The sequence below is a fragment of the Trachinotus anak genome, unplaced genomic scaffold (assembly GCF_046630095.1).
Source record: "Trachinotus anak isolate AG129_WGS33_773 ecotype Australia unplaced genomic scaffold, CSIRO_AGI_Tana_v1 ptg000003l, whole genome shotgun sequence".
Classification (NCBI taxonomy): Eukaryota; Metazoa; Chordata; class Actinopteri; order Carangiformes; family Carangidae; genus Trachinotus; species Trachinotus anak.
This window is the reverse complement of record NW_027273854.1, coordinates 8,949,498-8,964,141: the sequence shown is the minus strand read 5'-3', so window position 1 is coordinate 8,964,141 and position 14,644 is coordinate 8,949,498. Positions and strand designations below refer to the sequence as shown.

Here is a 14,644-nt window from a genome sequence, read left to right as displayed (position 1 = left end):
CATGGAAAATAAGGAAAACACGATTCTGACAAATGACAGCATTTGTCCAAAATTGATCAAATCCTTTGCAAATTTTTAATTTATGCATCTTTATATATTTTTTTAAGTCAATTTACAAAAGCAAACATGGAAGAGAGGTAGTTTGGCAGAAGTTCGCTGATGTCCAGCAAAAAAAAAAAAAAATTTTACACAACGTGTCCTGCTTAGATGACAGTAAAAATCAGTTTTTCTTTCGTTTTAATTGCACGCCTACAGCCATCATTCACCCATCATTGTCCAACTTTCTTCTTTACTGTTGGTGTCCTGAGGCATACACAAGACTTGATCTTCTGACTTCTGGACACAGCCAAGAGTTTCCTAGGGACAAAATATAATTTATTGAGTGTGCAGGACAACAAAGAAGCATAATTTCAAGAAAGAGACAAGACAATTCATTTACAGCCCCATTTGCTAACACTGACTCCAAAAAACACCCAATATTTAATAATTCAATACACTGTGTTCAGTAGTCTCCGCTCCGGAATTAACAAAATTAAACAAAGAAATCAACAGCAGGAATCTCATGGTTCATTCTTGCGCCAGGTACCACAGAACATATTTTACTTCAAACCCGATATATTACATTAGAAATTAGCATGTGCGTTGGTGCAGTAAGTGTAAACCAGCATGACTCACTGACAGGAAATATGGTAAGCCAAAAAGCCTGGCATAACAGAGGGCTTTGTTTCCTGTTAATCTAGATAACAGGTACTATTATAAATGGAATGAAGCGACTTTGAAAGTTCTTTGGGAGTGTTATGTTTAGATTTCACAGGTTGTATCTTGCACTGTTTTGTCTGCAACCTTCTGTATCAGCGCCTACCGTAAAAGCAACTGGGGGTACCTCTGGTAAAGGTGAGTCAATCTGAACAGGTGCAGTCTCCCTCTGCTGAGTGTCACCTCTCCTACACAGGCAGCACAAGATCTGCTTGAATGTCCCCCGCATCTCATTGTCTCGCAGGGAATAGATGATGGGGTTGACCAGAGAGTTGCACTCAGCTATCACCAAACAGAACTTCTCATACTTGTCTGCATGGCTGTCTTTTCCCAAAAGCCCATCTAATAAGAGAGTGATGAGGCCGGGGGTCCAGCAGATTACAAAGGCACCTGCGGAAATGTGGGTCGTTAATGACGGCAGAAACAAGTCAACAACGAACTCAAATCTTCCGTTAAAGTAACCAGTCTCAAAGTGCAGCTAGGTTGGGTAATATTTGTACCTTGATTGCTCAATATCAAGGTTAACTGGCACCATTAGATGAGTCACCTGAGCAATCAAAGGAGTGGATTTCATTTTCTCTGACACTGGACATTCCCAGCAATCTCTGAAACCAAACCACGCGCAGTAATCAGACAAGGTCTGAAACAAACAAGGCTAAAGTTGTGAAACAAGTTTGTGGGGGAAGTAGGAAGCTGCAAAAAGCAAGCAGCCGCAGCGCTCTGAGCGGAAGCACATCAAAGCATGTCAAGCGCGGACACTTTCAAACTGGAAATTAATTCAGTTTCAACTTCGCATGAAATGGAGAGTTAAATTCAGGTGACAGCCATTGAACCTGACTCTGAGAAAATGTAAAATGAAATGTGAATTGTGCAAAAGTTTCTGCAAATCAAGAAGAAACTGTTGCCCTTAATATTTTGTACATACAGTCTAGATGTGTGTTTTCACAGTGAGTCAGTGTTGGACTTCTTACCCAGGACCATGGTGATCGTTTTCATCAGGTTGATAATAGTCTGCCTATGCTGCATCTCGAAGGTGTGCTGAGACACGTACTGGCTCTGGTATCTTACATAGATGAAGATCCGAGTGTACATGGCCACCATGATGAAAAAAGTGAGCAAGTTTAGAACTGCCCAGAAGATTAGGAAACGGCGGCTGTAGAGAGGAGCAATAGTGGAGCAGTCTGTTAGATTACACTCGCAGTTCCAAAACTTGGAGGGCACCAAACCCATGATGATGCCCACAGCCCAGATACAAACAATCAGCAGCACCACCCGACGCTTGGGCATCTTGCTGTGCAGCTGCATGGTGAGAATGGTCTGATGGCGCTCCACAGCAACAGCCAGCAGGTTGGCCACAGAGGCTGTCAGGCTGATGTCAATCAGAGCCCCGCGGATGTACCACTGCTCCTTAGTGAGTGTCCTGGTCCAAGGGCCCGTGTTCAACATCAGGTTGGCGTAGGCAATACCAGCAAACAGGTCTGCTGCAGCCATGTTGCCCAGGAGATAGTAGATGGGGAAGTGGAAGCGGCGGTTAATGAAGATGGCCACCATCACCATCAGGTTGGCCAGGACTACGATGACACACACCGTCAATCCGAGTCCAATCACCAAAAAGTCCCGTGCCATCCATGTTTCATTGATTTTCTTGCCCACCCAGTCGTAAAAGAAGGAGACATTGTGGTTGTAGTAGCAGGTGTTTGACACATTGCTCTCCATGGCCATGGCTGCAGACACAAAACAAGAAGTTCTTCATATTTACCTGTCATCACCAAGGCATGTAACAACAAGCAATGCACAGTAGTATAACATCCTCAGGCTCCATTTAGCTATAAGAAAATGCATTTCATCGTGACCCTATAGTATTACACTAAACTGTGAGTTTGTCTACACAACCCTGGCTACATTCAACACAGTGGTTGTCCCCAAGATCAGAACGTTGTATGACAGATGTGTTACTGTAAAGATGACCACCGTGCTAGTGATGATCTGATTATAAGCCAGGTGGGTAAATGAACAAATTAAATGCTCATCTGAATTATTTTCTCTAGAAAATGTCACATAAAAAGACAAGGGCGATGTCTTCAAATTGTATCCAGTTTACAGTGATTTAAAACAGGAGTCCTGTAGAACCACCAATATATAAATATTAAATATTATAGTATTTAAGACACAAAAACGACAATAAAACGATCCCGACACTAGTTTCTGGGACAACATTTAAAAATAAGAGGCACGGCCAAGAGATATGCTGGTACAAGAAACATACTAGATATCTCCCATCTGTTGAACTGAAAGTCGTGGAGATTTTCATCTTTTCTTTACGTAGAGGAAACGTTAAAACGTAAAAAAAAAAAAAAAAATCCTCTAAAACCTACCACCGTTTCAGGGTCTCGTCCATCCAGGTAAGTGTCCGATGAAACCGGTGGTCCTAGTTGCCATTTGATGAGACAGAGTGTTCGAGCTGCTCTCACCGCTGGTGTCCCTCCATGCGACTGCACGGCTCCAGGAAGAGCCTCAGCGAATCAGTTTCACTCAGACCAGCTGCTGCGGGCGAGCAGGTGGGGGGGGGGGGGGGGGGGGGGGGACGGAGGTGTTGCTCAGCTTGTTGTTTTGATCACTTTCTGGAGTAAGCTCTGCGTTAGTGCACAGAAAACACCTTCTTCCCAAAGAGAGGCGGCTACAAATTAAAAACACACGCATTAAAATGTTACATAGTCGGGAAGTCAAAGCTGTGGAAATAAGGCACAGAGTAAAAAAAAAAAAAAAAAAAAAAAATATATATATATATATATATATATATATATATATATATGTCTTCTTTCACCGGTAACTTGAAATAAATCAGCGTATTTTTAGGAGGAGCACCTGAAGGCAGCAGGACATCAAAGTACAACGCGACTTTTCACTAATTCTGTATTTTTAGTGGCAATAAACCAGATATTGGCACTGATAATTATATTTTTTAGAAGCTTCCATAAGGACGTTCCTTCGTAACAGTAGTACTACTGTTAGTATCTGAAATAACCAGAAGTACATAGTGTTAATGATTTGACAAAGGAGGTTGACGACGCTTACAAAGTGTTCCTTGCCCTCTAGTGGCCGCAATCATGAACTACAACTCAGCTCTGAACAAATGACAAGTACTGTGAGCAGCTGTTCTTGTGGATTTAAAACTCATGGTTGTAATAGTCAAACTCCAACTCAGAAATTACATAACAATGAAAGTCTACAGCTTATTGTATGGATGGGGATGGAAAAAAGTACTGATGATAAATATTGTAATTAGGTATTCCAACAGGTTCATGTAGACCGAGGTGCTACCAGTATCTATATTAATGTATACTTTGTCATCAAAGTTCAAACAGAATGAATGCATGACAGCATTCATTCCTATGAACGCTACCTCCATGAATGGAAGACACCATTGGAAAAAGCGGCATTAAATTTGTCAAGTTTAGCGTCAACGCAGCCATGACAAGTCTGTCCATTTCCCAAGAATATAAAATAATGACAGACGTGAACGTCAGTACAAAGTTATCATAACACGATTTACAAACCTGATAATACAGATATTGTTACGATAATTATGTACATTTTGTTTTTTTAGAGTGATTGAGGAACGTTCCAGTTAGCCAAAATGACTTTTTAGCAAACATTCCAGGAATGTTTTCCCAAAAAGGAATTTCACGCAAACATCCCATGAACATTTCCCAAAAATGACTTTTATGCAAACTTTTCTGCAACGTTTCCTAAAAAATGACTTTTAAGCAAACATTGTAGGAACATTTCCCAAAAATTATTTTTAAGCAAACATTCCTGCAACATTCCCAAAAACGACTTTTTAGCAAACGTTCCTGCAAATGACATTCACACAAACGTTCCAGAAACGTTCCCCAAAAGTGACTTTTTAGCAAATGTCCCGGGAACGTTTCCCAAAAATGACATTCACGCAAACATTTAATCAAAAATAACTTTGAAGCAAACGTTACTGGAACGTTTCCCAAAAACGACCTTTTTTCAAACGTTCATACATCGTTCCCCAAAAATGACTTTTTAGCACACATTCCTGCAACGTTTCCGAAAAAATTACTTTCACGTAAACGCTCCGGGAACGTTTCCCAAAAATGACATTTATGCAAATGTTCTGGGAACGTTTCACAAAAATAACCTTTTTGCAAACGTACCAGGAACATTTTCCAAAAACTGATTTAAAGTAATGTTTCTGGAAGGTTATGTTTTTAGAACTGTCAGAGAACCTCGAGGGAACGTTTCCTAGGGTTCTCTGGTGGTTCCAGAAAAATAACTTTTAGAGAACGTTCCAGGACATTTCTGAGAGGTTATGCTTTTAGAACTTTCAGAGAACCGTTACCTCAAAGTTCTCTTAAAAATAACTTTTTGTTCACTGAATGTTACAAAAATTTAACCTTTACCAAATGTTCCTAGAACGTTCTCTAAAGGTCTATCGTTTAGAAAACGTACATACTTTCTGTACCTCCCCATAAGGGCACCTGTTTGCTGGAGCCTCAGAGTGGCCAGCTTGCTTGGAGAGCCAACAGGTAACTGGATGGCTATTTCCACATCGTCACTCAACATCAGCCAGACAATGGCAGGTACCCACAGCATTACATTCACAATTCCTTCATAAACAGTTTAACACAATCCTTATCTGTATCAACTTATTACTGAGGCAGGTTTTGAAGGAAAATAAAGCTATAATTGAACTCAGCTCTGCTCCGTAGAATCACTGCCCTCCAGTGTTCCAAAGGGGAACTACAACACTACATTAAAGTTAGAGTGTTTGTATAACTGTCATCGAAACTCATGCTGTTATTAATGATCACAGTGACTTGTTTATACCATGAACTGACTGCAGTGTCTAAATGAATGATTTAAAATTTTTCAGTGGGGTTTGTGTCTTGTTACTGTTTAAGTACATTTTATGAAATTACCGGAAATTGTGGTATGCCTTTAAATCTGTATTAACGTTAATTTCACGTAGTGCAGTTCCTCATTGTGACCACTAGAGGACACTATACACTCCAGATAGTAAAGAACACAGGTCAACAATTTATCATATCAGTGTTTCTGGTAATGGGTAGACTATCCTCAAGAAAGATGGTAATGAAACACCAAAATCAACACAGTTATTATGTGCAGAGTGAAGTCTTTTAATTTTTTAAATTTCTAATTTACTGTGCATGTCCGCCAACACTTCCGGATTATATCTTATATAAAACAACCAGGAGGAGGCAGCGTTTCTGATATCTTTTTCATGTACGTAAATAGAGGTGGAAAAATAATTTATTCTTGACGCACAATGTTCTGTGTTGAACATTGTTCTATTAACATTAGTATAAAAATCAATATGAAAACTGAAGAGGATAAATAATGTTCACTCTAAATACCAGTATACCACGAATAACAAATTGAATCATCATTCCTTTAGTGTTTGCTTTACTTTGGTCAGTTTGTTTCTATTAATCACATTAACAATAAGCTGTACATACTGGTATTAACAAATATAGAGCCAGCAGAAAATATGCTATTTCTCCTCTGTTTTGTTTTGAGGGTTAATAATGGTTTGTTTCAGTGTACACCTTCTGAATTTTGTCAGTCATGTGTCCTTAGCCTTGTTTTTGTACCATTGTAAATAAAACAAATGCATTAATCCTGGTGCTATCATGCTGACCAAAATTTTACTAAAATTCAACATGGGGTCCTGGTTGTTTACCCTATTGTTAATGATTGATAAAAACTGTGGGTTGGAAGGGTGTGAACTTAATTCAGCATGCCAGAAAAAGTTTGAGAACCATTGTCCTACTTCACTTTTGTTCCCCTACAGGTGATGAGGGTTCCAGCAGCAAATTTTCTCTTTGCTGTTTGCATCTGTTTTAATATGTCTAACGCATATTCATTTTGTGCTGAATAGCGGGATATGAGCAGAGCTTTCTGATGTCTATCCTACATCACACAGAAGAAAAGGGATGAGGGATTGGGGGTAGAGGGGATACAGAGGCAAAAGGGAAACTAGTAATGTATCAATATTAAATGTTAAAATGATAAAATGTTTTGCAGCGGTAACAATTCAATTAATTTACAAAATCTCAAAAACCTGGGGTGGGGCTTTACAGCCTGAAGCTCTTTGTATTTTTGAGTATCTAATATCCACTGATGCTGATGTTTTTCCATTGTTATTATTTTGACTAACAGGTAATTCAATAGTAAAACTTAAAAAGCTTAAAAACAGACCAAAAAACCATTAGCTATTGAAATGATTAAAAAGACTAAAAGAGACAAAATTTCGTTTATTTTTTTATTTTCTATAAAAGAGATGAGTTTATTCAATGATCATAACAGACTTAATCGGAGACCTCGATAGACCACTCACATACCAAACAATAATCGAGGAAAATGTTTGAACAAAACCCCCAAAACAGAGCACATGTAACACAAAATAAAATACCTGAATAAAGCAAACTCTGGGCTGAGCTGCGGGTCAGCACATTCTCTGTAGAACTCATGGCACGTTATGCCCAACAGTTACTATGAAAAGAAAAAAAAGGCTAAAAAGGAATGAAGTTGGTTTTTTTTTTTTACCCTTTCAAAACCAGTCTAATAATAAAAATTATATATTCATATATGGTGGACTTCATAGAAATTAAAAAGGTGACTTAAGCACAAAAACATGTTCTCCTGAAGTACTGTTTATCTGTTTCTTTGCCTCCCTTCAATAGAATGCTTATCTACACTGTGGAACATGCGGCCTTGCACCACACACTTAAAAAAAAAAAATAAACAAAAACAGAACACACACAGTCACACAGCCGTCCAAATTTACACAGTCACACTCACAGACCAGACTCAAATGCTAGTGTGGCAACGCTGAAACATATCTACCTAAAATCTGCTGTTTGAACAAAATGAGAAAGTAGTTGTCAGGTGTGTACACTCATAGAAGTCCAGCTAAAACTAAATTTAAAACCCGAATATTGACAACGGGTAAAATATAAAATGCTGTCTTTTCCTTTTTTTATTATTTTTTTTTACTCAAACTCTGTCAAAAATCCCCCCCCCCCCTTCAAATTACACCACCCATTTCTGACTCACCCCTTTCTAAGCCCCCTCAAAGTGTAATATAACCCAACGAGAATTGCAATACAATACAGGCACTGGAGAAAAACACCATAAGAGACAAGTGGAGAGGATGAGATGCTATCAGATTTCAACCCATCCCCAGACCAAACAATGCCTCTAAGAACAGAATTATAACTCACATCCACTATTATCGAACAAGAACAAAGATAAAAATCAAAACTGTTTTTTCAGCGTTTTCTGATTCATACTTTTTGTAACTGTTTGTCTTTTGTATTGTCAACAGTGTGCCCTTGATGACGATCTGATGCAAAAATGAACTAGGAGCTCCTTCCAATCCCTTTAACTATTTTTACTAACCTGGTTCAAGTAACAGCTACAGAAATGTGGTAAGTGTTTGTCTTATTCCCCTGACTGTCCCCTCCCTGCCTCAGACACTCTGCTTGTTGTTACTTGATCAAAACCTTTCGGTAAGATAAGAGTGCACGCAGAAGGAACAGTGAGGGACTCCTCATCTTCTCACTTCTTTACTGATCGAGTAGTGTGACTGTTGTGAACAGGCCAATGATATGAACATTTCCAACATTATGTCTAAAAGTGTAAAAATACAAAGAATGGTGCAACATTTGTAGTGAAATTATATTCCAACTAAAGCTCAGAGACAGCTGGACCTTTCCACTCTTCTGCTAACAATTTCCTGTTGTGGCTTTAAATTAAAAATACAAGGCAGGATGAAAACTTCAACTGATTCAGTCTTTGATAAAATACTTGCAGGAACTATGATAATGCATATATTCAGGGTTTTTTTTTCACGAGCTACCTTTCATGATTTAGGACATGTAATTGAGCATAAAAGATAATGGGTTGTTTGGCATAGACATAAGTGGCGGAGTGTGTAGGTGTGAAGAGTCAAAGAGAGGAAAAAAAAGATCCAAAATAAACAGTTATTGTAGTATAAGAAAATACTTCTTTACAGTAGATACTAGATGATGAAAAAGATCTGCACTGCTCCTACTCCTGGTTGTAAATGTTATTGGTTTGTCCATGTGTGCAGGCCACAGAACATAATGGTCTGTTTAGGAAAGAGGTGTAAGGCAAAGTGTACCTTCTCTGCTGAGAAATATACATGATTTACAGTATGGAAGTTGCCCGCCCCCCCAAACCATTTCATGTGTTCACTTACAACAAACAAAACAAAACAGAACATAAAAGACCAGTCCTCTTCATCACCTCAGACATCTGGCAGTTTCAAAATGCCTCTGCACAGTCTGTCAGTACATTATCAGAGCATATTCATAGTTATTGGGATGTCTTTACTCTTCCAATTATTGTTGTGCCCACGTGCACCATTAGAAACAAGTGCGACAAAGGCAGCGGTGCCAACAGGGGTCCTTTCGCTCATGTTGTGAGATATCAGGCAGACGTTGCCGAATTCCCAGGCAACGACATCCAAAACAAAGAGACTCTCCCCATGTGTTGTGTGTGTGTATAGTCCACAGGGGCAAAGTGAGCTGTGTCCTCCCCGTCCAGCGTTTGTACTCAAGCCTCCGAGCGCCTGTCATATCTACATACAGTCTGTGTCCCTCTGCGGCGCATGGTTGCCAAATCTCACTTTAGAGGAAGTGTACATCATCCAAGTTTTTTTTTCTTTCTTTTTTTCATGTTTTTTTTTTGTTTGTTTTTGCAGTTACGTTTCAGTTGCTCCTCTCCTCAAAACAGGTTCTCTTCAAAGATAGCCATTAAGTCACTTTGGAAATTCATGTCAATAGTCGCTGCCATCTGGAGAGAGAAAAGAAAAACTGAGCATTTCCTTTGCATTCATTTCTCCTGAGAATGTGCCTTTAATTTCTTGAAAATTGCTCCAACCTACACCTACAAATGTAATTACAATTACTACTGCTACTGCGTTCAAACTGAGCTCTTGCTCTATGGTGCACATCTTTCACAATTCCCTTTCTTTTCTATTAAATAAAAATTAGCATCATATTAAACTCATTAAAACTAAAGAATGCTAAACAAGCATCTCACCGCTTCTCGCCTCCTCCTCTCCTGCTCCCGGCGGCGTGCTAGCTCCCTCTGTTGGTCTAGTGGGTTCTGTGTGGTAGGCTGAGGCGGCGTGGGGGGTTGAGGAGGCTGCTGAATGGTAGTCGGCTGGGGCTCCTGCTGCTGCTGCTGCTGCTGCTGCTGTTGCTGCTGCTGTTGTTGTGAAGGGGCTTGGATGTGCTGTTGTTCCAGACGCCTGCGTGGCTCCTCGTGCACCCTTCTGCTTGGCTCCAGGATGTCCTCATCATCCCGACCTCTGGAAAACATTAAGGGCAATAATTTCAACCAGGTGAAATCAAACACTTTTCATATATCTGTTGGGATTCATATCCGAGTAAGAGATATCCTTGAAGCTACATCTAGTGCCATCCTGGATGTCTCACAGGAAAAATGGCTAAATTAAATATAAAACTACACAAAAACAAGAGCAAGTATAAAATCTGTACAGATGCGTTTTAGCAAAAGGAAACTTGCTGCTACAGCTAACTGTTTTCTAAATTTGGGAAATGTTAAAAACAAAACATCCAACACAGATGAGCTAAACTTTCTCTGAATGTAGATCTGACTTTTGTTTACTGAAGCACAGAACTGATTTTTGTTTTATCCTGCTACAGTAAGTCAATGGTGTCTCAATTACAACAGATGGAAACATGCAAGCCTAACAATGATAACACCTCTGGTGGCCAAAACTCCTTTTAACTCACATTTTAATTTCTGAAATAAAGGACTAAATGCTCTGTAACCTGTACATGGAGTTTATTATTATAATGTTCAGTGATTACACAGATGATTTTAAACACCTGTAGCCTATTACGAGTTCATTAGTTTTAGAGATTATTACAACTGCACTGTAAATATGCAATGGCTTGAGGAGGAGTAGACAACCACATATACCGATATCACACCTCACCAAGCAAGGCATATAATCAATTATAATCTTTTCAGGTTTGAATTAAGATGTGAAACGACCCCTCCTGCTGTCATTACACACAATTCTCAGTGGCGGCTGTGGTCCTAAAATATGGCCACTAGAGGGAGTAATACATCACCTTATGGTACATTATCTATTCCTTGATGTGCTGTAATAACATGAACTCAACAGAGAGGCATCAAAGCCTGTAAACCTCACATGACTTAACATTTCTAATGACCCACAATGGTTACCAGTTATCAGTTTAAATGACTGGTAAGTGCCTCTTGTGACAAGGCTTCTCACATAAATAGTTGCTCTGGTTCTAAAATTTCCCTTTATGCTGTAAACCTACAGACTGTACATTTTCTTTCATTTAGTTTAGTTTTGTGAATCAAATATACAACTAATTTATAAAGAATGGTATATTTCCTCAAACACAACAGTCCCTCGTGAGATTTCTACATATTTTGTCTCCAGCTTTCTTCTCGACAACCTTACCGTAGTTTGTCCTGCTCTCTGCGTAGCCGGTCTTTTTCTGCCTGCTCAGCTTGAGCCTTCAGGGCTTTCTCCCTCTCCTCTTTCTCCCGGGCTGCACGACGGAACTGCTCAAAACTGTCACTCGATGATTTCACTGCAGATAAGGGCGTAGATGTGGACTTTTGTGCCAGGCTGGCCCACGAGCCCATATTCTTTAGTTTCACATCCTGCCAAAACGCGCACAGACAGGAAGGGTAGCCACATTAATTATCAATAACAATCAAGTCAAAAGTCTTGCAAATTGCAACCTCATGAAGTTCATATAAAAATAACTGAATGAAGTCAATGAAATAATTTTGGAAAGTGTCTCTTACACCCACCTGTACTTTTTTGGGGGCAATGGGCACCTTGGATTCCTGCTTGAACTTCTCTTGCAGAGAGGGGGGTGGCCCAGTGGGCTCAGAGGAGCGGATGACAGGTCGTGAGCTGTCCATGGACTTCACATCTGCTTAATACAAGCACACGCACACATACCCACAAGCGTGGTGTCAGTATTTTGTAGTTAGTTCTTCATACATGTTTTAGCTGCAGGAAGTCAGAGGAAAAACACAAAGTCTTTGTACGCACTCTGTTGGCCGTGGCTTGGTTGGGAGGGCTTGTTATCAGGATGTTTGTGATGGTCTGGTCTCATTGCAGGGTTAAATTGCTCTCTCATCACTGGTGACGGAGGAAGTTTCTCTTCCTTTAACCCACCTTGGCTCACAGGGGCCCTCTGCTGCATGGCAAGGAAATAGAAAGGCAACATTAGTCCTGCACTAACACCCTCCCTCCCAAAAATACTTAATCCAACCAGTGCAGGGTCCTCACCTTTTTGGGCTGCATGTTGTGAGGTGGAGACTGGTGAGACACGGGTGGATACTGGGGAAGTTGTGGGGAATGCATCATGAGAGGGGATGGGTTGTCCCTCATGTGACCTGTCAGCAGAAGGGAGGGACATTAAACTTCAAGCAAGATAATTCATTTTTACAGCAACAGTTTTTGTGTCCATTACCAGTTGCATATGACATTTTTGTCTGATCTTCTCAGACTCACCTGTGTTGTAAGGGTCAGCCTTGGTCGGTCGAGGGGAGGGTTGTTCTTGCTGCTGCTGCTGGATGATCTGCTGTGCTTTATTGGTGGGCATGGATACCTTGTGTTGTGATCCCTGGGACTGACCAGTTAGTCCAGGACCCGGCTGGTAGTTCAGTTGCTGCTGTTGTGCCTGCTGTTGCTGCTGCTGTGGAGTATGCTGCATGTGGCGGGCCTGGTGTAGAGGCATCTGTTGGGGCGGAGCCTGATGTGATGGGGCTGGCTGAGCCTGGGACTGAACAGGCAGCTGGGGAGGAGGCAGCGTGGTCTGAGAAGAGAGTTGGGATTGTCCCTGGACAGACTGCAGAAGAGAAGTCTGTCCTTGTTGTTGCTGCTGCTGACGAGCCTGCGCCTGGAGCGACTGCAAGGACTGCTGGGGCTGACGGGCTTGCTGGAACTGCTGTAGATATAACTGTACTTGGTTCAAAGGTGTCGTAGACCCTGGCTCTTCATCATCCTCCAACAGCATCTGGGGAGGCTGGGAAGACAGCAAGCCCTGGGGTGTGAGCGTTGGGGGGGACATGGGCCGCTGGTGCAGAGGCTGAGGAGGGTGGAGGATCTGAGAAGAGAGCTGATGCTGTGGTGGTGCTGCTGACTGGGGCTGCAGCTGCTGCTGCTGTTGCTGCTGCTGCTGCTGCTGCAGGGATGGCAGCGGTGGCGGCGGTGGCTGCTGCTGCTGCTGCTGCTGCTGCTGCTGCAGGACTGGCTGCTGCTGAGGAGGTGCTGGTTGCTGCTGAGGGGCCTTAGGATGAAGAGGCGCTGCCTTGTGACTCGGTCGAGAAGGCTGCTGAGGCATGGAACTGTGCAAGGCTAAGGTTGCACATTGTACACAAAGGAAGAAGAAACAAAATGCATGATTAATATATTGTGATCCTTGACAGAGTTTACTTAAAAAATTGTAAGTGTACTTTATGGTTATTTAGTAACCATTGTTTTTATTGCTTTTATTTTGTAAAGCATGTAGTGTTATATTGTTTGTATGAAAAGTGCTATACAAATAGTCTGATTGATTGATTGACTGATTGATTTGAGGAACATGCCCCCTACAAGAGCATATAGTCTCATCTGGCAATGAATATATATACAGTATGTGTCAATGATGTATTGCAGATAATATTGGAGGAGATATCAGTACTTATATATTTTCTTATAATACTTATACTACTATACTACTACTATATAGTACTTATAATATTTTCTGAAGTGTAAAAAAAATAACAAATTAAAATAAAAGATTAAAATAAAATGGGAAGGTTGTGCTCAACACAACAGTCTTATTAAATGTTTAATGGTGCATGAATGTCATAAGTGTTTAGTTTATTATAAGGTCAGGTTAGTGAAAACTGTAGCTTATTGTAGGTTAAATGAAAACTTAAGTGTACAGCAGTAGTAATGCAGCAAAAATATTTGTGCCAATTATGAAAACAGCATTGCTGACTTTGTAGGAGCCATTATTGTCAGAGGGACTGCAGTTACACTCGCAGAAACAATGAATATCTAAGGACTTCTGGTCCTGTCAAAAGTGCAGCAGACCGGCACAGCCTTACCTGGAGATGGGAGGACGGGATGCTGGTTGAGGAAGGGGTGGGTCTCTGGGGACTCAGGTCCAGCAGAATGAGCGTTGAGGTGTGGAGGTGGAGGTGAGGAAGAGTTGCCTGTGTGGTGGGACAGATGCATGAGGGGCTGGGCAAAAGGTGGCAGGGAGTCAAAGCTAGTCTCCAGTAACTGGGAAGACTCGAGAGCAGCTACAGGAGGAGCCATGAAGCCTGCAGGAGACGGCTGATGCTGCTGCTGATGGTGCTTCATCTGACTGCTGGACTGAAGGCCTGCAGGCTGGGAATTAAGTCCAGACTGGACAGGGCCGCTCTGAGTGTGAGGATGCGTCTTCTTCCCCTCCTTCACAGACTGTCCCTTCTTCTTCTGCTGTTTTATCATTCCTGAAAAAAGTGAAATAAAGATTAGACACATAATTTTGTGCTTTTGATGCAAAGGACTTGAATTGAAAAATTTACAATAAGTTACCTGTCCCCTCAGCTTCGCTTTCTGAGCTGGAGCCGCTACTGTCTGAAGAAGATCCAGTCTTTTTGGAGGTAGCCAAGGACTCCACAGTCTTCTCAACTGTGAAAACAAAAACTATGTGTTCATGCCTTTCCAGAATAAAGCACCAAATGTTAAAATGACTTACTCATAATAATTTCACACTTCTAGGTAAACTAGAAATCACACACACAGCGT

The 14,644-nt window shown here is 41.0% G+C and overlaps 2 protein-coding genes across 7 annotated transcripts in view; both read right to left on the bottom strand.

Moving 5' to 3' along the window:
• Positions 1 to 52: 52 nt before the first annotated feature.
• Positions 53 to 3,271, bottom strand: lpar2a (lysophosphatidic acid receptor 2a). Of its 3 annotated transcripts, none has more exons than XM_071472298.1 (4): positions 3,132 to 3,271; positions 1,728 to 2,480; positions 863 to 1,146; positions 53 to 357 (listed from the first exon to the last, which is right to left on the bottom strand). In XM_071472298.1, the coding sequence occupies exons 2-4, from the start codon at positions 2,476 to 2,478 to the stop codon at positions 259 to 261; spliced, it is 1,134 nt and encodes a 377-aa protein (XP_071328399.1). In that variant the 5' UTR covers positions 2,479 to 2,480; positions 3,132 to 3,271; the 3' UTR covers positions 53 to 258. The 3 variants fall into 3 exon arrangements, with proteins under 3 accessions (XP_071328399.1, XP_071328405.1, XP_071328413.1); XM_071472304.1 differs by having other exon boundaries at positions 884 to 1,146; XM_071472312.1 differs by lacking the exon at positions 863 to 1,146.
• Positions 3,272 to 7,781: 4,510 nt separating this feature from the next.
• Positions 7,782 to 14,644, bottom strand: part of brd4 (bromodomain containing 4) — a 29,058-nt gene continuing 22,195 nt past the window's right edge. For 3 of the 4 annotated variants that reach the window (XM_071472237.1, XM_071472220.1, XM_071472209.1), the window contains 9 exons: positions 14,432 to 14,527; positions 13,957 to 14,346; positions 12,374 to 13,219; positions 12,149 to 12,255; positions 11,909 to 12,056; positions 11,662 to 11,786; positions 11,303 to 11,508; positions 9,877 to 10,147; positions 7,782 to 9,627 (listed from right to left, as the gene is read on the bottom strand). In XM_071472237.1, coding sequence (XP_071328338.1) covers positions 9,559 to 9,627; positions 9,877 to 10,147; positions 11,303 to 11,508; positions 11,662 to 11,786; positions 11,909 to 12,056; positions 12,149 to 12,255; positions 12,374 to 13,219; positions 13,957 to 14,346; positions 14,432 to 14,527 — 2,258 coding nt within the window. In that variant the 3' untranslated portion in view covers positions 7,782 to 9,558. The remainder of the gene's footprint in view (positions 9,628 to 9,876; positions 10,148 to 11,302; positions 11,509 to 11,661; positions 11,787 to 11,908; positions 12,057 to 12,148; positions 12,256 to 12,373; positions 13,220 to 13,956; positions 14,347 to 14,431; positions 14,528 to 14,644) is intronic. The other variant, XM_071472230.1, reaches the window with a different exon arrangement.

Coding starts and splice junctions, on each gene's coding strand:
- lpar2a (XM_071472298.1), bottom strand. CDS start 2,478: ATGGCCATGGAGAGCAATGTGTCAAACACCTGCTACTACAACCACAAT. Junction 1,147..1,727: donor AACGATCACCATGGTCCTGG/GTAAGAAGTCCA, acceptor ACATTTCCGCAG/GTGCCTTTGTAATCTGCTGG. Junction 358..862: donor TACCCCCAGTTGCTTTTACG/GTAGGCGCTGAT, acceptor TTTTGTCCCTAG/GAAACTCTTGGCTGTGTCCA.